Genomic DNA, 25566 nt, shown 5'->3' with positions numbered 1-25566 from the left:
AGGGTGTACATAGGTCAAGTGCCAACACCATGCTTTTTGTGTGTGTCTGTGTGTGTGTGTGTGTGTGGTACTGGGGTTTGAACTAAGGGCTTATACCTTGAGCCAGTCCACCCAGCCCTTTTTTGCGATGGATTTTTCTAGGTAGGGTCTCATGAACGATTTGCCCAGGCTGGCTTCGAACCATGATCCTCCTGATCTTTGCCTCCTGAACAGCTAGGATTACAGGCGTGAGCCACGGGTGCCCAGCTCCATGCCATTTTATATAAGGAACCTGAGAATCTGCAGAATTGGTTTCTGTTGTGGGTCCTGGAACCAATCCTCATGGACATGGGGGGACACCTGTGCTTAAGAGAAAAATTAGCCACCAGAATAAAGGAATACTGGAATACTCGTGGAGGAGGGAAAATGGCCACCAGCCCCTCCCTTGGCCACTTGTTCCCTATTCTGTTGCTCCAATGTACACAGCCCCTAACTAACCTTTGCTTCTCCTCCTCCCCGCTTTCCTTTCAGGCCTCAGTAACATCATAGGCATCATTGTCTACATTTCCAGTAACACAGGGGACCCCAGTGACAAGCGCGACGAAGACAAAAAGAACCACTACAACTACGGCTGGTCTTTTTACTTTGGAGCCCTGTCATTTATTGTGGCAGAGACCGTGGGCGTCCTGGCTGTAAACATTTACATTGAGAAAAATAAAGAGTTGAGGTTTAAGACCAAAAGGGAGTTCCTGAAGGCTTCTTCCTCTTCTCCTTACGCCAGGATGCCAAGCTACAGGTACCGCCGACGGCGCTCCAGATCCAGCTCAAGGTCCACTGAGGCCTCGCCCTCCAGGGACACGTCTCCTGTGGGCCTGAAGATCACCGGGGCCATCCCCATGGGCGAGCTGTCCATGTACACGTTGTCCAGGGAGCCCCTCAAGGTGACCACAGCTGCCAGCTATAGCCCCGACCAGGAGGCCGGCTTCTTGCAGGTGCACGATTTCTTCCAGCCAGACCTAAAGGAGGGTTTTCCCGTCAGCATGCTGAACCGGCGGACCACCCCTGTGTGACCTGCCCCCCTTCTCAGCACTGGCTCCCCCAGAGGGCACGTGATCCTTAAGGCAAGGGACAATGAACTGATGCCAAACACCCCCCTCCCTGGCCTCCAGCAGGTGCAGTGGGCTGGCTCAGAGGGAAGGAAGCCAGGAGACTGGAATCAGGGCTGTCGCAGAAGCTGAAAGCTGACTTTATCCCCCAGAAAAGGGTGTTCTGCTGCCCCAGGCTTTCCAAAATCTCCCAGGACGGAGCTTCCCTGAAGCTGTATGGAAAAACAAAATTGAGCCATCATCTCCTCTTGGAGCCAATTTTGCCAGAAGAAGGGGATTTCAGGCCTCTGCTCCCTGCCTGGGCGTCAGGCCACTGGAAGGCCTCTCCGGGCATGGGGGGGCATCTGTGCTCTCATCGGCTGCTCTCAAACATACATCCCTATGTCTTTGAGTCAGAAATGAGGGCAATGAAGTTCATTCCCTTACTTTCTGTGTGTCTCCCTCTCCCGGCCTCTCTCTGGCACTCTGATGAGTTTATTGTTGAAAAGTCATCGGGAAGAGAAAGTTCTGTGGCCAACTGGTGCTACAGCCTCAAGCTGTCCTGGGGCTGGCTTCCCTCCACCTCAGGAGATGAAGGACTGTGGGGGAGTCTGACGTAAAGGTGAGGGCTGTTGTTGGCCTTCCTCTCTGCTTCTAGAGGTTTCCACCACACTCAAAATGGCCTGAACACGCCGACTGAACTTGAGGGCTTGGAGGATCCCACGGGTCAGAAGAAAGGTGGCCATGTGGCCTCTTGCTGTGTCCCTCTCTACTGGCCTGAGGAGCAGCTCTGTCCCCTTAAGCAGCAGGGTTCTTTACACAGGGAGGTGGAGGTAGACCCCCCACTCCCCACCCCCGACTGGTGTTTGGCAACAGAACCCTGGACTTTGGTACAAGAGAGAGAGACCTGAGGGTGAACAGCAACCAAAAAACCCCAGAGAACAAGCATCCATTTTCAAGTGGTAATGAATCATGCTGTTTCATAAACCAACACCCGGAGAGCAAGTTCCGTTCATTTCCTCATCTTAAAAAGTAGCAGCAACACGTCCCCCAACTCGTATTATTGCAACTTATTCTGCCACCACCAGAAAGGATGCAGCAGAAGAAGGGTGACTGAACAGGCCACGGTGGGCTCTTCTCTCTCCTTAGGAGAGAGGACTTGAGCTCAGCTATTTCTTTGGAGCTGGGGTCATGGGTTCTGTGTTTGGAAGGTTTTCCACCCCGAAACAAGCCAAGAGCACAGAAGTGTGTCTAGATTTGGAAGGAGAACTCTCTGGAACATGGAACTTACCCTCTTTTCTATAAAACACATGCTTTCTAAGGATAAATTGTTTCTTACTTTTTGAGACTTCTAAATCCAACTCGAACAGTCATCTGTGATCCCAGTAGCCATCTCAGCTCTTACCTCAGCCACCTGCTCACTGAACCCCTGGGCGAACCAGGGTCTTGGTGATGACCTTCGCCTTTCCCTGCCTGCCCTTCACCCCCAAGAGAGGACATCCCATGTCACCACTCCAACTGACTGCCCCTGTGTGCCAGTGAGCTGAGACGCGAGGCATGCCAGGGCCCCCTTTGTGCTTGCTGAAAACCCTTCCCTCCTGGCCAGGGTGTCTCTAAGCACACTCAGCACTGAGCACCACAGTGTTAGGGCGTGTGGCCATCCCTGCTGCAGGACCCCCACCCTGCCTCACCCACCACCCTCCACCTCATCACCTTCACTGCCACACCACCGTCTTACGAGGCTAAAGAAAGCCCCAGCAAGCAAGGCCCAGGACTTGTCTTCATTCTCTTCCAAAAGCCGCACAGCCTTGCTGTGGCTTCCACACAAGCCACCTCCCCTTCTGCTGCCCCAGAAGTTTCTGTGATTCCATAGAGAAAGCTGTGTTCCAATGAATCCTACCTCTTGCCCAGTCCCAGGCAGGGAATGCAGGGCCCGCTGTAGAGACCAAGAAAGAGTAGAAAGAAGGGGAAGAAGTGACAGAGGGACAGAGGAACATGGAGCAGGACAACCTCAGACACTCTGACCTTCACAGCTGTTCTCCCCACTGCTGTCCTGCCCTGCTCTGGGGACCCTGGCCTCTGGGTCACCTTCCCACAGGGCAGAGGGAGAGGAGCTGGTGCCCTGCTGCAGCCCGTCTCCACCTGGCACCCTCCCCGAGGGCAGTGTGGCCCAAGCCCACCTTCCTACCCACCCCCCAACTCTCCCTCCCACTGTGTGTTTCGCCAGTTAAGCCCCTGTGATCCTGTACCCACCAATGGTTTTGAGTTGTTAGTTCTGTCTTTTTTTTAATTAAATAAAAACATTTTTAAAATGTTCTCTTCTTGATGTGGGGAGGTAGGGGAGGAGTCTCTGTGACAGCTAAGTGTCCTGGGCATAGGGGACACTGGGTCCTCCAAGAGAAGAAGAAGGGCAGACACTGGCCACGGCCAGTCTGTCCGGCTTGAATCTCGGTCAATGGCACCTGCTCAGGAAGCTGTTAGACCGTCCTGCCACTGAGACGCTTTTCATGGCTAGGCCGGGAGGTGGACAGGCTACTCTGGGGCTTAGTGTGGGCATCCAGGCAATTGAAGAAGCCCGGCCTATCCTCAGATCCTGCCAGTCAGAGCCACCACCACTGGTAGGATTTTCAAGTTGACTAAACCACCTCCTTTCCCTCTCTAAATCCTGAAATGATGAAGTATAGAGGAGCCCAAGTACCAAAATGTGAGCTGGCAAAGTCAGGCAAGAGACAGTGGCCCAGAAGAGAGGCCAAAAGGACTTCCTGTTCTGTCACCAGACCCACCCAATCCCAGTCAGGGCAGCCGAGCATCCCTGGACCTGGTCATAAGGAAGAGCCAGGTAAGAGTCAGAGTGAGAGGCCAAAAAGTGACCCCTTGGCCCAGATTCTATTTGGCATACTGTGTAGGCCCCAGTGACATCTTCTGTGACCTGGAGTCATTGTCCTGAGAGCCATGGGCTGCTCGTCCTGGAGCAAAGAGGCACCAAACTGTTACACCTCCTTCAGGAGAACTTTCTTCCCAGGAAGGTCTTTCACACCTGGGACCCAGTGAAGGGTGCTAAGTAGGGACGCTGAAGCCCCTGTCCCCGCACCTCTGCCCTCATGCCTGCGAGGCCACTCCCCACTTGTCTGGACTGTCTAGTCCTTTTTCTTCTTGTCTAGAAGGGCCCCCGGGGGAAATAATATTCCCAGATGTACTGAACCACCAGGCCCTAGGGCTAAGGGAGGAGCTCAGGCCTTTTCAGTTCTCACCAACAACCCCTGACCAAGCTGCAGGCCAGCTATGCCACCACCCTGGAGCCTGTGCTGCCTGGAGTTGTCACCTTGTGCTAGAACTGTGCCCCGTTATTAGTTTATTCTTAGCTCTGAAGAAACCCTGGCTCAGCACAAGCCACTCCAGCCATCCTGGGTGGACTCTCATGCCAGACTGTGTTTAGGGCCTTGCTGCCACCTCCCAGGGTCACATGATCATGTGTTTAGTTCATCTAAAAATTCTGCTTCCATAACTTACAGTTCCTGGGAACTGACACAAACAATTTTCTAGTTCCTAAAGAAAATACCACCAGAGCCCTGCTCTGGCTCAGTAGCCCCTAGTCTGCCCTTCACTTATGTTGCTTAGAGTAGGCTAACTGCACAATCAACAACCCCCAAATGCAAAATGGCTTAAGACAATAGAAGTTCATTTCTCATGTAAAGTCCACTCCACAGGGTGGGAGAGGCAATCTCTGCTCCACAAGCTCATGCCGAGATCCAGAGGCCCATGCTGAGAGGCCGCCCTGGGCATGGCCATCCAGTGGACTGGTGGAGGACAGCAAGAACGGATGGGCTTGTGGAGAGAGTCTTGTGGGAGCCTTAATGGACCAGAATATGGTGACTTTACCTTGTGTTCACATGCCATTGGCCAGAAACGTATCACTGGCCACATTAAGAGCAAGGGAAAGTGGGAAATGTAGTCTAGCCAGGGGAGGAAGTTAAACAGAAGAGCTGGCCAGTCTCACTCAGTCTCCTGATGGATATCTTTTGGTACCTCCCTCCTTTGCCTCCCCACCCCCAAAACTTTTGGGGAGTGCCCACAGAAAAGTGGTGCCTTTGGGATGGTGTCAACCTTTGTGTGTCCTGAGCCCCTTCTTCAGCTCCAATGTGATGTCTGGCCTCATCTTTGCTCCAGATGTCCCATGTGTAAAACAGATGCATGTTATCTTCTTCCCAGGTAAGGAGCAGGTTAGAGCTCATGCTTTCACCAAACAAGAACACAGCATCATTGAACATCATGACCAGAAGGACTAGCAGGTCCCTCAGGAATCATCTCATTTCATCTGCACATTGTAGAAGAATAAGCCCAAAGAGAAAGGAAGGGAAGGAAGGAAGGCAGTAATTTTTTGAGAATTTTCATAACCATCATAAAAAGAGAGATGCCACTGGCCCAGTAGTTCCAAGTGGGGCACTTAGCAATGCCTGGAGGCATTTTGGATTGTCCTAACTTGAAGGGGGTGAGACTGGATCTACTAGGTGGTGACTGAGGACACTACTGAATACCCTATAATGCCCAGAACAGCCTCCTCCCCGTACTCCTCAGCTCAGTTCCCAGTATCAATAGTGCAGAGGCTGAGAGCCTCACACTAGCCTGATTCTACAGGAGAGAGACCAAGGCACAGAAAGGGGACGGTCACTTGTGCAAGACCACACAGCAGGGTTTGGTACTTGCATGTAGGCTGTGGCATTCATCTCCCTGCAACATGTTCAGATTTCTACCCTTTTCCTCTTTACTTTTGAGCCATCAGTTTCAGAAACAGAAGTTGGGGATTAGGAAAGAAACAAGGAACCCTACTGGGGTAAAAGGTGGGGTTGTTTCTGAAAGCCTTTGTCCTTGGGTTTGGAAGTCCCTGGAAGTCTGGTCCAGAATGACACATAGACTCATCACTCCTTAGTATCCTTCTCCACTCACCCTAGCAACTACAGTGAGGTGGACAAGAGCCCAAAAGATCAAGATCAAACCTCAACTCTCCTCCCCTCTTCCCAGAGCAGCAGTGAGCAAGTCCCCAGCCTGTCAGAGCCCAGTTCCTTCCACCATAGGAGGAAGGTAGCACTCCCTGCCTGGGACTTTGGAAAAGTGAGTTAAACATTAAATTAAACACCCAGCATGATTGGCATTTGGGTGTTCAAGGGTGTTTGTGGATTGCTCTCGGCAGTTTCCCTTAAGATTTGTTCTAGAACAACCATTGGAGGGGATGCCCTGAGAGCCAGACCCCTAGGGTGCCCCTGCCCACAGCTCTTGGTTTGAGAGAAACCCGTCATCCTGCCATGTGACAGTACCCAGGAGAGGCCGCCTGCAGCCATTTCCTTCTCTGATGATGTCCACTTATTTCAATCTGCTATGCCCCCAGGAGGCTGGATGGTGGTGGCCAAAGTACTTCAAGACCACTGTTTTCTTTGTAGATCCTACCCAACAATCCCCACACCTCTTTGAGACATTCCCAGATTCATAAAACTGACACAGACTGCAAGAGCCCAGGGCTGGCCAGCCCCCAAATGTCCCGGGAGCTTGGCTATGCCAGGATGGATCCTGTCCTGGGTCACTATTAGAAGCCACCACAGCTGGCACCAAGGGAGGGAGGGGAGCCCAGACCCAGACACATGACTTCAGCTCCCTGCACTGGTCCCAATATAGCACCCTGCTGCCAACCCCCAGAGTTGGGGGAAGGGGAAGGGGAGGGAGGTCCCTGTTCGGGGACCTGAGAACCCAGAGGGGAGATAGGGCAGATACTCCTGATGTGGATATTTTTAAACTTGCAGCTTTCAACAAAACTACTGGAGCAAGGAGAGTAGTTATGTAGTCAAACAGAGTTGCCAGTTCCCATCTTGTGCTGGTGCCTGCAGGGAAAGGTGTCTCCATACTGACCTTAGTCCCCTGACAGGCATCCCAGAGGACAGTTAACCTCTGTGGAACACCCAGAACCCACAAATTAAATCACAATAGCCATGAAAAAATTAATTTAAAAATTCGACACCTGTGCTTTCCTAATTCTAAGATGAATACATTTAAGTAAAAAAATTTAAAAATACAGAAAAGCTAAAGAAAATATCAGCCCAAATCCAGCTAATCAAGAGATAAGCACAGTTAACATTTCAGAGCACACAAATGGGGGAGGCCTGCAAGGGCTACTCACTGGGTTTTCATCATGAGACTCTTCCCACATCTTTCAATATTCTTTAAAAAGATCTAATTTTTGGTTTGCTTTGTTTTATAGTGCTGGGGATCAAACCCAGGGTCTTGAGCATGCTAAACACGACCTTAACCACTGAGCTACATGCCCAGCCCTGAAAATGTGATTTTTAATGACTGCATACAATAGAGATACCACTTTCTAACCAGTGTCCTGTTGCTGGACATGGCTTATTTAGCTTGTTCCCAGATCTCAAGTGACATCTGAAGGAGGCCCAAGGACCAGGGTTCTCAGCATGCATTTGGTGAAGATCTAGTGATTTCTCACTCAGAACTTCAGCCCAGCTTCATCCTAGATGTGGATCCCAGCTTTTTATTTTTTTTAATTAGGATATATTCATTGTACAGGGGGGGATTCGTGGTGATATTGTACATTGCTTAGAGCGCCCCCACCATCACTCCCCCTCAACCCCCACCCACCTTAGTTAAAGCAATTGCAAGAGGTTTTGTTGTTCTATTTCGTGTAAGTATATGAAGCCCATCAACCATATCCTCTCACCTTTGTCTCCTCCTTTTATCCTTCCCCCTCGCAAGCACCCTTCTATACACACTGTACCTATTTTACAGTCCTGTCTTTCATTATTAATTCCAACGTCAGTGTTCACAGGGGTTTCTCGATGTACCCCAGAGTGAGTATACTTTACTTTGGCCGGTTCACCCCTTCCATTACTCTCCCTTACGCCTTCCCTTCCAACCCACCCCCCATTATTCAACAGCTTTCAGTACGTATTGTTATATCCTCTGTCTGCTCAGATGGCATTTCAATAATGCTGACGTCAGCTCTATCATTCTCTTTTCCTCTCCCTCCTCCCCCGGATCCCAGCTCTTGATGGAGGAGGTGACAAGTCTCTGGAAGGAAAAGCAGGAGAAGAAATCCTGGAAGGTTGCTTTTCAGAATCTGTCTCCCAGTCTCTCTAGTACCTCCCCTGGCTCAGGGCTCCTTCTGCACCTGGCAGTCCTCCTCTCTACCTTCCATCTCTACTGTGCCTTCAGGGATCCCCACATCTTTAAATCTCTTTCCTCCACTTCCTGGGAGAAAAGATCCCAGGCCCTCCCAGAAGGGCCCTGTTTCCCTCAGACCTCCTTGGTGACAGCTACCCATTCTGCAGAGGCTCCTGCCCTGTTTCCCAATATAGCAGCCTTGGCTGCCCAGCCTGACACTCAGTCCCAGGAAGTACAGGCCTGACAAGGGGGGAGGGCCTGAAAATGCTCAGAATCCCAAAGAAGGCTGGAGCAGATACACCTGACACAGATCATTTTTAACTTGCAACTTCCAAGAAAACTGGCAACACATCCTCAGAAACAGAAGTCCATGAGACTGTCATGGACTCATGTCCTCAGACTTAGAATTGCTAGGGAAGGCAGTTGGTGATGGATGCTGACACCTCCAGACTATTGTTCCTCCAGCCTCTGGGGAAAAGCTTCCTCTGGGGGTCTGCAGAGAGTGATGCTTTCCCACCACTGGCATCCCCCCAACCACTTCTCGGCCACTCCTTCATGTGTTTCAAGACGTCACTCCTGCCACCATCACATGAAGCCACATCAGACCCATGGCATCTACCACTCTGATTCCCTTTCCTCACCGCTCTCTGGGCTACTCACCTCCATTGGCCTTCCTCTCCAAGCTGGGTCTTGTTACTCCACCTGAACTGTCCCTGTCATCTTCAGGGCTACTGTCCTTCCGTCTCATCAGAGCCTCCAGTGCATCCCATTCCTCTCACCCTCTCTGCCATTACACTTGTTCTTCAGCCTCATCAGGCTCAAGGTCTTGACGCCTCCATTTTCTCTCACTATATCCATCTTCCTGGCTGCAGGGCAGTCTAGCCATGTAGACCACAGTGGCTCTTCTGTTCACCTTTGCCAGGATCCCCGTTCTTCGTTCTTTAGTCTGCTCTCCCTTCTAGCTTTCCCCTTCTGGATCAGCTCCAACCCTTCTTCAGTCTCACCTGCCATCATCCATCCCTGCCTGCAAGATGATGCCGTAAGAATCAAACACTGGATACCAGTGACTGTGACAGGCAGAATAATGGCTCCTGAGATGTCCACATTCTAATCCCCAGAACCTGTGACTATGTCACCTTCCATGGCGAAGGAGACTTTGAGGGTGTGATTAAATTAAGAATTTTGATTTTTATGTAATGGTAATTTAAATATTTTTATAATTAAGAATTTTGAGAGAGAGCTTTCAGAGTAAGATGGTGGCTTAAAAACCTCCTTCATGCAGCTTTGTGAATGAGAAGAATCGGGGTAACAAAAGACAGACGATCCTGGAGAGAGGAAGAGCACTGGAAACCATGAATAAGGTGACAGGACAGATGAAAAGCATGAGAGACTGAAAAGACATGCAGAGAGAATAGAAAACAGCCTGCAGCTCCAACCCCAGCTCCCTCAGGAGGAGGGGAAGCCAAGCCATAGCCACACGGTAAGTCAGACAGCCCTGGTGACAACAGACAGGCAGCCCTAACTGCAGGATAAACCCAGAGTTCTCAAAAGCCTTAAATCTAGTGGGGGGATTTGGTGTGACCATGACTCCTTCCGTACAGCAGGCCAGCATTGAAAAAGAAACTCATTTTTTTGCACCTCCTATCTTGGAATGCCAGAGACAGTCCCCATCTTGAGGGGAGATGTACTGTTGAAGATTGAGCTACTCTACTGAAAACAAGAAACAGCTGCAAGTCAGGGAATCTGGGAACACTGCCTCAGTGTCTGGGTGGGAGACTGCCACAATAAGCAGTTGTGGAGGAGAAGGTCAGACATGGGCCACCTGAGAAGTTGAAGCAGCAGGGAGCTTGGGCTGTGAAGGGCATGGTGGTTGGTGGCCCTGCCTCTGTGGTGCCCCATTACCTGAGGATTACTGCAGAAACAGAGCTCCGAGCCCATAGCTGGCAAATTGCCAGCCTCCAGAGCTGCCACATGGGCTTTGCTGCCAGGCAGCACTGAGAGCTCTGAGCCCAGGATCACTTGAATTTCCCAGCCTCCTCCCCCCTACAAGATGGCTTACTGCTGGGCGGGGTCTGAAAGCACTGAGAGCAGCAGGCAGAGCACCTTGTTTCCTTGGTTCTCCCCGTCTTGTGCAGGCCTCAGTGCTCCATTTGCTTCCCACATTGTCCAACACACTTGGGGAACACCCCAAGGCTTAGACATTTGCCACCCTTAGATGTACAAACTGGGGCGGGGTCTCTCTGGAGTGAGAATCTGCCCAGCCCACAGGCCACAAAGCTTGTTGGGACCAGAAGTGGCTCTGGGTACACAAAGAAGGGAAGCTTCTAAAGTGAATGCAGGCTTAAAGCTGACAACTGACCCTTGACCAGCCTGGCCTACAGCCTGCATACAGCACCAACCTGAAAAGTAGGTACTATAATAAACTCCAGCTATGACCCACTATCTCCCACCTGGAAGACCTCAAAGAGGAATGAAGTAGTGAATTCAACACCTGGATGAGAAAGTCAACAACTGGAATGGGAAACTCAAAGAGATATCCCTGATGAAATACGAAAATCTTGGAAAAGCAAAGCTCAATAAATCAAATTTTAAAACCTCAGTGGAGCGATACCCTAATCTCAAAGTCAAGCTTGGCATGTTGGTACAAGCCTATAATCCCAACTACTCAGGAGGCAGCAGGAGGATCATGGTCCAAGGTCAGCCCAGGCAAAAGCACAAGACCCTACCTGAAAAATAAATTAAAAAGCACTGGGAGCCTGGCTCAAGTAGTAAAGTACCTGCCTTGCAAGTACATGTCCTGAGTTCACTTTTTAAAAATTTATTTTCAATGGAAAACATCACCAATAGATTAGATGAGACAGAAGAAAGAACATCAGGGTTGAAGACAAGGTTGAGGAATTGTTACATTCAGATAACAAAAAAAGGGGGAGAAAAGCAATCACAATGATGATATCTGAGATCTCTGAACCATGATTAACAGATCAAGCCTATGAATCTTTGGTGTCCAAGAGGGAACTGAGATACAGACTAAAAGCATAGAAAACTTATTCAATGAAATTATAGCAAAAAGTTTCCCAATTCTAGAGAAAGAAATGGAAATCCAAGTTCATGAGGCACTTAGACCCCCCCCTCCAAGTAGACATGAACAGAAAAGAATCTCTCTGCATCATATTGCCCTTAAAATGCCAGCAGTACAAAATAAAGAATACTGGAAGCTCAAGTTGCATATAAAGGCAAACCCATCAGAATAACAGCAGACCTCTCAGTAGAAACCCTAAAGGCCAAAAGAGCACAGAGTAATGTATTTCAAGCCCTGAAATAAAATAATTGACAACCAAAACTACTCTATCCAGCAATTATCAAGAAGAATTAATGACCTTTTTTGATAAGCATTTATTAAAGCAATTTATGACCATCAAGCCACTATTGCACAAGCTATTTAAAGGAATACAGGACAAAGAAGATGAGATACACACAAGCATGAGTGCTCATGAAATAATAAAACACACTAGGAGAAAAGACAAACAAATGAAGAAGTAGGAAAGAATCAAACATTATTAGCTCAGTAAACCAGCAAACTTCTAAGATGAAATAGGGAGAAGTTAGTACACTCCTCTCAATAATAATCCTAAATGTAAATGGTCTTAACTCTCTACCTAAAAGATGCAGACTGGCTGAATGGTTTAAAACAACAAGATCAAATTATATACTGTTTACAAGAAACTCACCTCACTGGCAAAACAGACTTCAAGCCAAAATTAGTCAGTATGGACAAAGATCACTACATATTAATAAAGGGAATAATCCATCAAGAAGATATAACAATTTTAAACATACCAAATGTTGATGCACCTAATTTCATAAAACAAACACTACATAAAGGTCCAAATAGGTCTAGATATAATAGTAGTGAGTGACTTTAATACCGCACTCTCATAAATAGATAGGGTATCCACACCAAAAAAAACCCCAACAACGAAGAGTTCTAAAACTTGTTTTTTGTTTTGTTATTTGATGGTACTGGGATTTGACCTCAGGGCATTGCACTTGTTAGGCAGGTGCTCTAACACTTGAGCCATGCCCCCAAACCAAGAAACTTCTGAGTTAAACTGTACCACAGATCAAATAAATTTAACATCTATAGAATATTTCATCCAACAGCTGCAGAATGCACATTCTTCTCCGCGCCCATGGAACTTTCTACAAAACAGATCACACTTTTGGCCAGAAAACAAGACTTAACAATACAAAAAACTGAAATAATGCCTTGTATCCGATCAGATCATAATGGAATAAAATTAGAAACCAATAACAAGAGACACTGTACAAACACATGCAGATTAAAGTACACACTTTTAAATGATCGGTGAGTCATTGAAGAAATCAGGGAGGAAATTTTAAAATTCCTAGAATCAAATGAAAATGAAAACACAACTTTCCAGAACCTTTCGGATAGAGCAAAGGCAGTTTGAAGAAAGAATTTTATAGTGATGAGCGCCTATGTTTTAAAAAAATTTAAAAATTAGAGAGCCAGTCATGGTGACACATGCCTGCAACCCCGGCCCTCAGGAGGCTGAAGAAGCAGTATTGCTAGTTCAAAGCCAGCTTGGGCTATATAATGAATTTGAGACCAGCCTGGACTCAAACAAATGAGAACTGATTCATTTTGAATGAGCCAAGTGTGGCCTATCCTCTTTGGGTCTGAGGAGGAGGCTTCCTTTTGAACTTGACCTTACATAGGATGACCTGTCTTCCTAAGGCAATCACCTTTAGGTGATCCAGGTGGTCCTGATCTGCCTCTGCTGCCATTTCTTAGTCCCTGTGACCTCAAACCACATGATAATGACTTTAGATCATCTGGTAGAGCAGGGGATTTGAACTCCTGTCCCCTTCTTTCAGTTCATCTGTCTATCCATCCATCCACCCATCCCTTCATCCTAAGTCATTCATAGCCAACTATGAAGATTCTTCCCTGGGATCAGATCTCGGCTGGGCCCTTAGAGGAGACCTAGAATGAGTACCTAACATAGCCTCCGTGCCTGCCTTCCAGAAGCTTATCAGCCTTGAGAGAAAAATGATCTTTAGGGTACATGTTACTGCTATTATTAATAACAGCCATCCTGGATGAATTGCTTACTGTATTAGTCAGCTTGGACCGCCATAACAAAAATACCACAGACTATTTTAAACAGCAGAAATATGCCCTCTCACGATTCTGCAGGCTGGCAGTCAAAGATCAAGGTACCGGTAGGATCAGATTCTGGAGCAGGCTCTCTTCCCTAGTTTAAAGACAGCTGCCTTCTCACTGTGTCCTCGCATTGCACAGAGACAGACTGAGGCCGCTCTCTGGTCTCTTATGAATTTCAGGGGACACAATTCAGTTCATAGCATCTGTCATGGGCTAAGCTGGCAAAAATCATCTTAATCTTCACACCCTCAGCCTCTGGGTTGATTGCCCTTGTTTTACAGAGCCGGAAAGGGCATCTTAGGCTCAGGACCTGCTGGAAGCCACACAGCTTGAGACCAGCTGAGCAGAGTGTGATCCTGGGGTTTCTGGCTCCATCCCCAGCAAACTTCTGCCCACTCTCAGGCTGCCTCCCTGAAACGCCCACCTGTCTGACACCCTGGGAAGTGTGGCATCTGAGGGAAGCATGTGGACATTGCTCTGCCCATGGCCTGTGCCCATGGCCACTGAATCCTCCAGGCCTAGCAAAACCCTGAAGGGGCCAAGCAAGAAGCCTGACAGTGGCCTCTGTGAACAGAGAAAGTCTGTTTGAAGAGATTTAGCAAACAGGGAAAGAAAGGAGGCTCTCTGTGCACGCTGGAGATGCCAGCCAAGCGGTGCAGTTCATACAAAGACAACTTCAAAAGGAAGAGGCCATCAATCTTTAATGTTTCCACTCACGCTGGGGTGGAGGACTTTGCAGAGATGTGCCCCCACTGAGGGAGAAAGCGCAGTAAGCAGTTGCTCTGTGGCTGCTCTCACCGACGCCTGGCTTCTTTGATGACCCCACAATGGCATCAGGGCTGACTCTCTGAGAGCACCCCACGTGCCATATCCGTCTCAGGACATTTTCTAAGACCTCCAAAAGCAGCATGAAAGCAGAGGTGCCCCCTTCTCATACCAGGAAATCCAAAGTTGTTCAAATGACACCACATTTACTTCTAATGCTAAAATAAAATAGCTTTTTATAGATGTTCTGTCTTAAAACACTAGACACTGCTGCCTTGCTGGGGGTCTGGCACACAGTGGGTCTGCCTGAGGCCACCCAGGATCCCCTTACACCCTGGCTGCTTGGCTTCTAAAATTGGGCCCACATGGGCAGCAGGAGGGCCTTAAAGTCTGTGACATGTCTCAACATCTAGGAGCTCTTCATAGAGTGGACTGTTGTTGGGGACAGTGGCAGGTTTCAGCAAGCCATGCACTTCTCAGTCAGCTATGATGGAGCAGCTCCACTGGGAGTATGGGGTGGGGGGGCAAGGAAGAAGGGGAGCAGAGAGCAAGAAGGATTAGAGGGAGGCTCTGGAGTGGTTATAACCTGGTGGGAGGCCTGGTTTTGTAAAAGTACAGTGCAGGTGCACCATCACTACCACAAGCCTGTGACTACATGAGGTGTCAGCTCAGCCCTGGTGGCTGCTTACCAGCCAGTCCCAGCTTACCACATCTTCTCTCTCTCTGAACTGTAAATTCCTCGTTGGTCACAATAGATCTTGAAGGTTTCTCTTGCTTCAACAATGGTTTCAGAGTTTGGGCTGTGGGTTTTGACACTTGGCTTCACCATTTCCCTGTTGTGTGAACTTGGACAAGTGACTTCATGAGCCTCTGAGCCTGTGTCTTTACATGAAAAATGGACTCGTGTGAAGATTAACTTTGATGACTTGTGAAGCAGGTACATAGAAGAGTATCTGGTCCACGGTGCCGAAGATGAGCTGTTATCACTGTAATAGCTTATCAGCATTCACATCGACTCTGTGATGACCAGGCCGGAGGCCTGAATGACTCTCCACACATGAGCCAAGTCTTTCTGTAACCTGAGTCGACGGGAGGGATCTTAGAGCACAAGGCCCTGCCCAGCTCAGGGGTCCATTCCCAGTCATGTGTTAGCTTCATGGCTGTATGGGAAAGGGGAAGGGGAGGGAAGGAAAGGAAAGGAAGGACCTAATAGCAGGGGTGGAAAGAGAACGGAAAAGCAAGTGATGCTACCATGCTGGGGTCAATGTGCATAAGGCCAGCCCTGGGAACCAGATGAAATCTTCCTGTGGTTCAAGGGACAAAGCAGGTCTTGGGGCTAAAGTGCTTATCTGAGAAGTAGGTTCCAGGGCTCTAGCTGGGGTGTCTGTGATGCCCCCAGGCAGGTTTCTGAGTGCCCAGGCCCCCAGGACAAGGACCCCCCACCACACCTTGCTGACTGCCCTGGCAGCATGGGACAGGGAGGCCAAGCAGCCTGTGTCTCCCAGCACCCCTGCTCTCACCCGCCATGCAGTACCTTTCAGCCCAGAGCAGGTGCATTCCTGCACACCTGTGGGCCTGATGTCTGCCCCTCTCCCCTCACCCCAGCTCCACTGTGTAAAGATCTCAAGTCACCATTTAGAGTCTTCTTTCCTTGCCCCACCCCGAGAGTATTTCTGGCCCCAGAATGGGAAGAAAGCCTGAAACCTGAGCATCTTCGGTGACACGCCTGGAAACAAGCATTAATAGAAGCCTGCCTCAGGCCCCTGACACGTCTGGACAGCTGTTCAGCTTGTCCAGTCCCTCCGGCCCAAGGCCAGCCACTCTGGCTCAGCAAGGCACACTAAACTTAGCTCCCACCCCCAGCTCCATAACCACTGCCACCAACTAACCAGGCTGCCACCACTTACTCTGGGAGACACTGCTGTCCTCTGCCTAGAGCACCCAAACCTCAGTGACCACCATGTCCCAGACCAAAGCACTGAAGGTTCGTGTGACCCTCTTCTGCATTCTGGTGGGCATTGTGCTGGCCACAGCAGCTGTGGTGACCGACCACTGGGCCGTGCTGAGCCCCCACCTAGAGCACCACAATGCTACCTGTGAGGCGGCCCACTTCGGCCTCTGGAGGATTTGCACCACACGTGTCGCCGTGAACAGCATGGAGGACAAGAGCTGTGGACGCATCACGCTGTCAGGGGGTAATGTACCCACTCTTGGTAGCCCCCCATCTCCTGCCCTTCACAGTTTCCCAGATAAGCTGTCCCAGGGAAAGAAGGCCGTTTCTCAGCCTGAGAACAAAGCAGCCACCCAGCCCTTCCTCCCAGGAAGGAGGATTGGAAGGAACATGGTACAGGGCTGGTGGCTGCAGCCAGGGTAAAATGGGAACATCTGTCCCTGACTACTTCCATATTGTGAGGCCTGGGGCTTTTCACCAAGAGCAGATGCTGGCCTGGTGAGATAAGAGACTCCAGGTCTACCAGACCAGGGGCTTCTGGTTCCAGCAGCGGTCACTCATTGGTATCCCAGCTCCATTCTCTTCCTGCAGAGAGAGGCTAGCTTGCTCCAGTTCCCAAGCCGGAGGGGCTGTGGGGAGTGCAGTTTTCTCCCTCAGCCTCCAGGCAGGAGCACGGACAAGACTACTGCAGAGTGTGCAGTGCCACGTGCACAATGAAAATGCTTGGTTCCTTGTTCTAATTACTAAGCGTTTCAAGCTGGTGACCGCAGAGTATGAAACCAAGCGTGAAACTCTACTGAGGGTTGGACCTGGAGTGACTGCACGAGTGAATGGTTGTGAGGAAGGGTGTGGTTGTGTCCAAGCCACAACCTTGTTGTCAGAAACTGCAGTCCTACTGCGCACCCTCCCTTAGCTCCAACCATGCAGAGTTCCACGGCATTTTCTTAGCTTTCCGGTCCTTTCAGGTGACCAAGCCACCCATGGCAAGTAAGTTTCTTGTCGAGGAGACCTGGTATCCATGTCACTGGTCTCTATTGTGCAAACGTGGAGCCTTCAGGATTCACAGTAAACAGAACTCCACGGAGAATCAGAGCACCAAGCTCTAGCTACTGCCCTACTAAAGGACTATTTGACAGGACAAGGCCATCTCAGTCTCTGATTCCCCTGTATAGAGTATGAGACTTGGGGTCAACCACAAAAGATCTCTTCCTGTGCTTACAAATGTGTTTCCAAGGTGGCAGTGGATTACAGCATGTGTGCCATCCCTCCTGGTGATCAAGACTATTCCTTCTATTCTTTGAGACCTGCCCTTCAAAGTAGTGTGCATGTGAAGCAAACAGCCTACCTTCTCCCTCCTCTCCCTCCTCTTCTTCCCTCCAGCTTGCTTTAGGAAACCCCAGCCTCATGCACCCCTGCCGGGTACCCAGAGACCCATAAATACTCAGCAGACTTGAAAACACTGAGTCCCAGGGCAGAGGGCTTTGACAGGTGTGGGCATGGGCTTGAAGGGTATTGGAGAGCCCAGTGCTCACCCCCCCCCGGCCACTGCTGCACACTCGTAAACAGATGCATCCTTCGGTCCGCTCCCTGGGCAAGGCAGGGCAGGGCAGGGCACCTTCTCCAGGGACTACTCATAGGAACGTACATTCTGGTCCTGTCCCCCTGTTCTTGGAATCCTCTGCCTTTTAAAGTCAGAGCAGATGAACAGAGTCCACACAGGGAAGAGACAGGCTGGCGAGAGTACCAGTCCCGGGGGGACCAGCAAGCATGGCTTGGCCTTGAGCCTAAGTAGAGTCCGTCTCATTGCCTTTGCAAACACCCAGACCAGCTATGAGTCATACTGCCCACACATGCGACACTGAACACTACCTTCCCCCAATAATCTTCCAAAGCACGTTCCTCCCGAGAGGCAGCAGAATGACATACATACACAGCCACGCCACACACCACATACCAATGTTTTGGTGAATTTGGCCAAATATAAGACAGTTGTCCTATAAGATTATATCACCTTGTGACTTCACAGCCACCTTAATTTGTGTAAGTAAACTTTACGATGTTTACACAATGACAAAATCGTCTAATGACACATTTCCCAGAACTATCCGCATACAACACAGGACCGTATTGACTCATCTAATCTCACACAATAGTAGGACTCTCCATTAGGTCCACACCATTACATCATTCCATGTTACAGATAAAGAAAGGGAGGCTCAGAGAGCCTGAGTAATTTGACTAACGTCACACAGTTAACGAGCGAGAATTCATACACAAGCATCTACCCCTAACATTCACCTTCATGATCACGGCATGTACCACAACCCAGGCAGTAGTTGCTCATTCTGCATGCAGTTTTCATTTGACAGGGAGGAACACTGAGGTTGAGCATGGCCTTCTCTAGGATCACAATTTAACTCAGGTCTCGATCCAGAGCCTCCTTGTTCTCCAGACCCCTTCTACCACCACTATACATAATAAACACAGCTTCTAAAACCTGCTGACCTAAGAGACCACAAACAGTCCAGTATAAAACATGGCAAGATTGAGGGGCAGCCAAACTAAGAATTGGTACAAGGAGAAAACGTCTCCAAGCCCTCTTCAGCCATGGAAGCTGGAGGCGCTAAGGATAGCAGTGGAATTGGATTTTTTTTTTTTTTAACCGCCCTTGAACAGCTTTAAGACTGTCATATTCAAGGCCAACACCTGAGGTCAATTCCATAGCCTCCACAATGACAGGAAAGGCTCTCCCCTGTTGTCAGGAGAGACCATGTGTCTGAAAGTCCAAGTGAGTCCCCAGAGAGGCCATCCTCTGCCCTTGATTCTTTCAGGCACTGCCTCTTTGGGGCAAGGCAGTAGCCTGCCTGAGTACCCCACTTCCCTAGTGGCCCATCTTTTTCTCCAGTCTCCACACAGAGATTAGGGCTGCATAGAAAAGCATGATGACACTAGCCCCAGGAATTTCTGGGACTCCTTTCATGAACCCCTACTGGGAGCAAAGGACCTACCTGGCCTTCCTCCCTCGAAGAGGTATGCTCTCTCTTCTGTGTGGGTCTTCAGATTTCTTCAGTTCATTTTACAAAACCCTTCAGTGAGTTGGGTGGAGACACAGCACACAGACTCCACTGTCGGGTGCTGATAGAAATCGTTTACAAAAAGGCTGAGGACAACACTGGCGTCAGCAAAAGTGAGAACTCGTATCCCCATCTCTCCAGTCTCAGCTCTCTAGGGTTTTACCCACATTGACAAACTTTTTTTTTTTTCCCGTATGTTAAAGTCTCCATTAGGCACTTAATACTCTGATACATTCTTAGTGACAACTCAGAGGCATCCCTTGTTAACTCATGCTCACCTTAGAGCTTAGTGTGTCCTCCGCTCTGCTTCTTTGAATTTGGCACACTAGATATTCTGAGCCAGAATATGTATAGCCAGAGCTATACATATATATATTTTTTGTAGGACTGGGGTTTGAACTCAGGGTTTTGTACTTGCAAAGCAAGTGCTCTCCCACTTGAGCCACACCTCCAATCCAATTCCACTCTGGTTATTTTGAAGATGGGGTTCTCACAAACTATTTTCTCAGGCTGGCCTTAAACCATAGTCCTCCTGATCTCAGCTTCTCAAATAGCTAGGATTACAGGTGTGAGCCACGTGTCCAACTACACTCAAATTTTTAAAGGAATAACCTACTTTGCAGTTTTAAATCACTGAGTCTAATAGAAGTAGAAATATTGGAATCACCCATAAGGCATTTGCAGAGACAAAGGAGCCTGGAAGAACCTCAGAGACCCTAAGATTGTTCTAGATCATCATTACGACATTGGGAACTCTGCTGACTTGGTCTAAGCCCTTGGGAAGGGGCCAGGCCCATTGAGGCAGAGCTGCACACCCCAAGCTCTGTAATGGGGTGACTGAGCTGGGATGGAGGCAGGAGGGAGAGGCAGAGTCAGAGGCTAAAAATCTGCAGACTCTGTACAAGACTGTCTCTGTGCCTCTCCTCCACAGCCTTCCCTGAACTAAGAGACCACTCAGGCCCTGCTTAGCTATCCTTCCTTGTTAAGTTCCACTTGACGCTCAGTTCCCAGACACCACCCACCTGGACAGAGGGGCAAGAATGGAGAAAGTGAAGTCAGAGTAGCCTCTGTCCATCTAGCAACACCCTGGGCCTTCCTTGAGTGATGCTGGCAGCTGTCCTGAATGAGACCTGGGTCTGCTATGCCCAGTCTGCCCTATGGGGCAGAGAAGGAAGGAGTTGTGGTCTCCCACAGGCAGCCATGTGGCCCAGGCGTTTCTCTCAGGTTCAGGACCGAGGATACTGGCCTTCCTCACATCTGAGTTTAAGGGAAGAGACAAGTCCGGCCCATCTATTCTTAGGCCCCAAGTTCAACCACATGTCAGAGAGAAGTAGAGGTTTCCAGAAGCCCTGAGAAGGACTCCTGCCCACTGGGTGCCCTGTCCCCACCTCCCCATTCAAGAACATTTAATAGAGAGGAAGGAGGGAAACAATGATCCTGGACCAACCAAGGAAAAAATTCCCCCAGAGCCCAGAGCCTGGCCCCTGCAGACACACAGCCCACCCCTGTCAGGTTACCCTGACACCCAGCAGCAGTCACTGTCTGCCCAGAGTGGAGCCTGGTGTTTATCTGGCAGGGGGGTCTGACTCCCAAACACTCCCTGTGCAAGAGTTGCCACAGCAACCCAGAAGACCCAAACAGCTGTGCTTGCCAGGCCCCAGAGGTGGCCACCGCCTCACAGACCCTGGCTCAGAAGCCTTTTAACTCACAGATAGCAAGTAGTCACGGAGTCAGCTGACCGTGAAATACACTTGAATCCAGTCAATTCTTCTCAGAGGGTTTTCAATGACAACAGAAATTGGCCCTTAAAGAACGAAACAGAAATGTTCCTTTGTCCAGCGGGAGACCCAAGGAGACTTATGACATAGCAGGAGCCATTTTGAAGCAGCAATTCAAGAGAATCTATAGCTGTTAATCTAACAAATATAAAAGGTTCGCGTTATGCTTTAAAAGGTGAAGGATTTATACGATCTGAAGAGAAACCAGAGTGTTGCATTATGCTTTAAAATAGCAACAGATGCTGTGAGAGAGAAAAGAGCAGGCTATGCTGACATCTCCACTGGTCGTCAGGCACCCCAGGTAACTCGGTTAAAAGGAAAGTGATTTAAATACAGAAGCTCACAGACAAGGCTGTTTACTGCAGCTAAACCACACCCCATTTCCGGGCATCATCCCCTTCCTCAACCTCAGGAGGGGGGGAAAGGGTAGCAAACACAGGATGAAGTGTCAGTAAGATCGTGTAGCCTTCATCTCAAGGGAAGCCATGCCTTTGGCAGACCCTGGGACAACATTTCCAGAAGAAACCAGGCATCTGCCTCCTTGCGATCATTCAAATGTGGTCTGGGGATGCAGCAATGTATTTCCAAACTCAATGCCACTTAAGCTGAGAGATGTTTTTATGGTGAGGATCAGGAACCCATAGGAACAAGAAATCAGTGAAGGGACTCACAAATAAAAAGCAAGGTAATTTAGTTTTTATAAAAAGAAGCATAAAATAATATAAAATAATCCATTGTCCTACTTCCTAAGTCAGGAATAGAGTATTAAATGTGTTCAACAAGCATTAAGTCTATACTTTGATACTATGATATATCTAGTTGTATGAGAGAAACTAAAAGAACAATAGAAGTGAAATTATACCCCAACACACACACACACCCCTCTCATCAGATCTAGATTTCAGGTCCCTTCTATGGCATTCAAGAAAATGATCAGAGGAATCAAAGTTTACCAAGGGAGTTCTTTTTTGTTGTGTTTGGTTTGGTTTTGGTTTTGTGTTTGGGCTTTTTTTTTTTTTTTTGGTGGTGGTGGCTAGCAATCACTCTACCACTTGAGCCATGGCCCCCGCCCAAGGGAAGTCTTGTATTCCGAGGATCTGATGAAATGACATAATGGCCACATTCGGCTCTCACATGGAGCTTCTGTGCCTGTCCCCAAGTTTTTCAAATGGCTACTCAAAAGAGCCCTTTGCAAAGCAGTTTAAGGCGCCTGGGGCAGGAGTTCCCAACTTGGCTGGCATCAGAATCTCCTGGAAAGCTTTTGAAAAATATTGCTTCCCAGCTCCCCAGGGAATCAGGGTGGGCCTGAAGTCTGGTGCTAAATTTGGGGTTCATCTCAGGTTTCTCAGCCTTGGCGTTGACATTCAGGGCCGCATATTTCCATGTTGTGGGGGTCATCCTGTGTAATGTAAAACGTTCATCAGGGTCCCTAGCCTCTATCTACCAGATGCCAGGAGCACTCCTCCCTGTACCAAAATGTCTCCAGGCATCGTCTGATGTCCCTTGGGGAGAAGCATCAGCTCATCTGAGAATTGCTGTTTGGCTTTTCATTGTGTATGTACCTGGTATCCCTGATGAATAACTTCTACCTGGGCCTCAGTTACTCCATCTGTCTAGTGGGGTTCAGACTCCACCTGCTGTCTGCCCAGCGGACCCTTCGCCTTTGCTTGCAAGTCCCCTATCCCACTGAAATGCTGCTCTAAGGGTCAGGGAAGCCTTCTGGCCCAGATTCAGGAATCAGGGCGATGGTGCCGAGCTCTGTCAGCTGACCCTCTTCCCAGCTACTGGACCCATCTCCCAGCTCACAACTCTCTCCCTCCTTTGCAGAGAAGAATTGCTCCTACTTTCGGCATTTCAACCCAGGCGAGAGCTCCGAGATCTTCGAATTCACCACTCAGAAGGGTGAGGCAGGGGAAGACAGAGCTGGGCAGTGGGAAGTGACTTCAGTGACATGCTACTGAGCCAGGGAGTCACTTGGCAAAAAAGTGTTGAATCCCTGCTCCTGACCAAAAGCAGCCCCAGCTGGGAGCCTTGTTGCCTGCCCCCTGACTCCAGGATGCAAGGGGTAGTACCCCTCTGCAGGCACTCGGGGCTGGTTCACCAGGACTGGGGACAGCTGGGGAGACTTTCCAGTCTGCTATAAGTCATGGCAGGAACAGAGCCAGGAGACACTGAGAAAATGGGACAAGTACTCATGTCCTAGGGAAGGTTCTTGGGGGCGAAGGAAGGGGGCTGGAGGATATGCACCTCCTTCTCTTACTGATCAGTCTTTAAGACCAGGAGAAAACATGGTCTCTGGGTCTCAGATCCATGGAGCCCACTGGCACAGTCATTAGGGTATAGCCTACGCCAGCATGTGTATGACGGGTACACGTGGTGTGCATGTGCCCACACAGACACACACACACACACACACACACACACACAGTGACAGACGCTCACAGGTGGGCACACCCTGATAGATCCTTACACACCACGGAGCTAGACAACACCCACACTCTCCTCCTCCCTGTCAATCCAGGACAGCCCACCCACAGCACGGAGCTGCCTGGCACCCGGAGGAAGGGATCAGCTCTAACAAAGTCAGGGACCACCACCTGCCATCTCCCTCTGGGACCTCTGTGGTGACACGTTGAGGTTTAGTGCACTGGAAAGACCCACGGTAGAATCCATACATCCTGTTAACATCTTCCCCGTGTGACTCTGAGTGCGCGCGGGCCTCTCGGGTGTGAGACAGGAATCAAGGCCGTGGTATTGTCACTAACCAGGCTAACGGTACAGCCAGCGGTGACGAAGCTCCCGGGTCGCGGCGGTTCTGAGGCCCCTGTGTTTTGCAGAGTACAGCATCTCCGCGGCGGCCATCTCCATCTTCAGCCTCGGTTTCATCATCGTGGGCACCATCTGTGCACTTCTGTCCTTCGGGAAGAAGCGGGATTACCTGCTGAGGCCAGCGTCCATGTTCTATGCCTTTGCAGGTAGTGGGGACCCCAGGCCTGGGCTGGAGGACGATTGGGGGCTCCCCACTCCATGCTTCCCAGGCTCCATGCTGGAGCAAAGCGGCCAGGAGGGCCTCAGTGACCCCAGCAGGACCAGGGGCAGAAGTCCTGCTATTTTGTTCATTTTGCACAATGACACTGTCTTCAGGACACTGCAGAAACTCACCAGAGAGCAATTTTTAAAAGTCGGAAGGAAATTCGGTCAAATCCTGGCTGCCACCACCACCCCCAACCCACCGCGGGATGTGGCAAGTGCATGGACAAGTGGGCCACTTCTGCAGGGCCCCTCCCCACCCCGGGGCAAGGTCAAGAGTAGTAGCCACAAGTTAAGGGAGCGCTCAGCGCCTAAGGGCCCCCCGGCTCTGTCCCCAGGGCTGTGCATCTTCGTGTCGCTAGAGGTCATGCGGCAGTCGGTGAGGCGCATGATCGACAGTGAGGACACGGTGTGGATCGAGTATTACTATTCCTGGTCCTTTGCCTGTGCCTGCACAGCCTTCATCCTGCTCTTCCTCGGTGGGCTGGCCCTCCTGCTCTTCTCCCTGCCTCCAATGCCCCAGAACCCCTGGGAGTCCTGCATGGATGCTCAGCCTGAGCACTAGTCCTCTGGAACCCCAGCCCTGGCCCAGAACCTTCCAGAGAGGGGCTGGGAGTTTTAACATCTGCCTCACTCCCTTCTACCCCGCCCATCACAGCCATACCGCTTCCCCTCCTTGAGCTCCTGTTGGCGCTGTGACCACATGGACGCCTGCCCAGACCTGCCCAGGCCTAGCAGGTGCACAGGTGTTTGGAGGGGCCCAATTTTCCATCCACCAAGCTCTAGGCCATCATCACCTCTGCGCCAGGTGTCTATGACAAGCTGGCTCCAGTCGTCTTTAAAAACCTTCCAGAGACACCCGGTACTCACTTGCCAGTTCTGGGCACCACCTGTGTAAAGAGCTGGTCCCTCTCTCTCATTCTTGGTGACAGGACACAGACACCCTTTTCAGTGAACTGAAACCCTTCCTGGGCTGCCAGAAACCCTGAGAAGTATTTTTAACTGGACAGAATTTGTGTTTTGAAATAAAATCTCTCAGAAAACTTCCTTTCTCCTGTGCCTTTGCATAGCAATTGCTTGGATTCCTGGCCGCAGAACCAGGGCCCAGACCTTGGAGGAGAAAGGACGGCATGTTCCTGAAGGCAGGCATTGAGGACATTAGAGGGGAAGGGTATGCCTGAAAGACTCTGATTTCCAACTTGTCTCTCTGGACCCTGAGATCGTGTGGGATGAAACTGGAAACCCTGTGACGAGGCAAGGGTGTTAAAAATAGGAGGGGTTATTTCTAGAGTTCGGCATGCTAAGCATCCAGTACCAAGAAGGCACTGAAGCAGCACAGCTGGGTCTCTGGCCTCTGATGCTGGATTATTTTTTGCAGAGAACATACCAGGAAACAAGGCTTAGCAGTCAGACGCTTAGGGCCGCACAGAGTGCTGTCATTTGCACTCTTCTGCCTTTCAGAGCCCCACTGTACTTACCGAGTTTTCAAAAAGGAAGTCAGACTTGTGCTCCTAGCTGTGAACATCAGAACTCCATTTGGAGCTAATTCTTC

General features: G+C 49.8%; 2 protein-coding genes and 1 long non-coding RNA gene across 4 annotated transcripts in view; 2 read left to right on the top strand and 1 right to left on the bottom strand.

Moving 5' to 3' along the window:
• The window catches only part of Cacng4 (calcium voltage-gated channel auxiliary subunit gamma 4), a 57701-nt gene extending 54331 nt beyond the window's left edge, over nucleotides 1-3370 (top strand). The window contains exon 4 of the mRNA XM_074045488.1: nucleotides 511-3370. Coding sequence (XP_073901589.1) covers nucleotides 511-1049 — 539 coding nt within the window. The 3' untranslated portion in view covers nucleotides 1050-3370. The remainder of the gene's footprint in view (nucleotides 1-510) is intronic.
• LOC141413701 (uncharacterized) lies at nucleotides 874-21280 on the bottom strand. 2 transcript variants are annotated; one of them, XR_012438506.1, is made up of 4 exons: nucleotides 20916-21280; nucleotides 19141-19292; nucleotides 8889-9252; nucleotides 874-995 (listed from the first exon to the last, which is right to left on the bottom strand). It is a non-coding gene; the product is annotated as an uncharacterized lncRNA (long non-coding RNA). The 2 variants fall into 2 exon arrangements; XR_012438505.1 differs by having other exon boundaries at nucleotides 19141-21280.
• On the top strand, nucleotides 15987-25057 carry Cacng1 (calcium voltage-gated channel auxiliary subunit gamma 1). The gene is made up of 4 exons (XM_020178350.2): nucleotides 15987-16376; nucleotides 22812-22886; nucleotides 23822-23959; nucleotides 24353-25057. Exons 1-4 carry the CDS (start codon nucleotides 16142-16144, stop codon nucleotides 24577-24579), a joined length of 675 nt encoding a protein of 224 aa, XP_020033939.1. The 5' UTR covers nucleotides 15987-16141; the 3' UTR covers nucleotides 24580-25057.
• Nucleotides 25058-25566: the final 509 nt, after the last annotated feature.

The sequence above is a fragment of the Castor canadensis genome, chromosome 11, assembly GCF_047511655.1.
Source record: "Castor canadensis chromosome 11, mCasCan1.hap1v2, whole genome shotgun sequence".
Lineage (NCBI taxonomy): Eukaryota > Metazoa > Chordata > Mammalia > Rodentia > Castoridae > Castor > Castor canadensis.
Note: the sequence above shows the minus strand (reverse complement) of the source record. Positions and strands in the feature narration are given on the sequence as shown.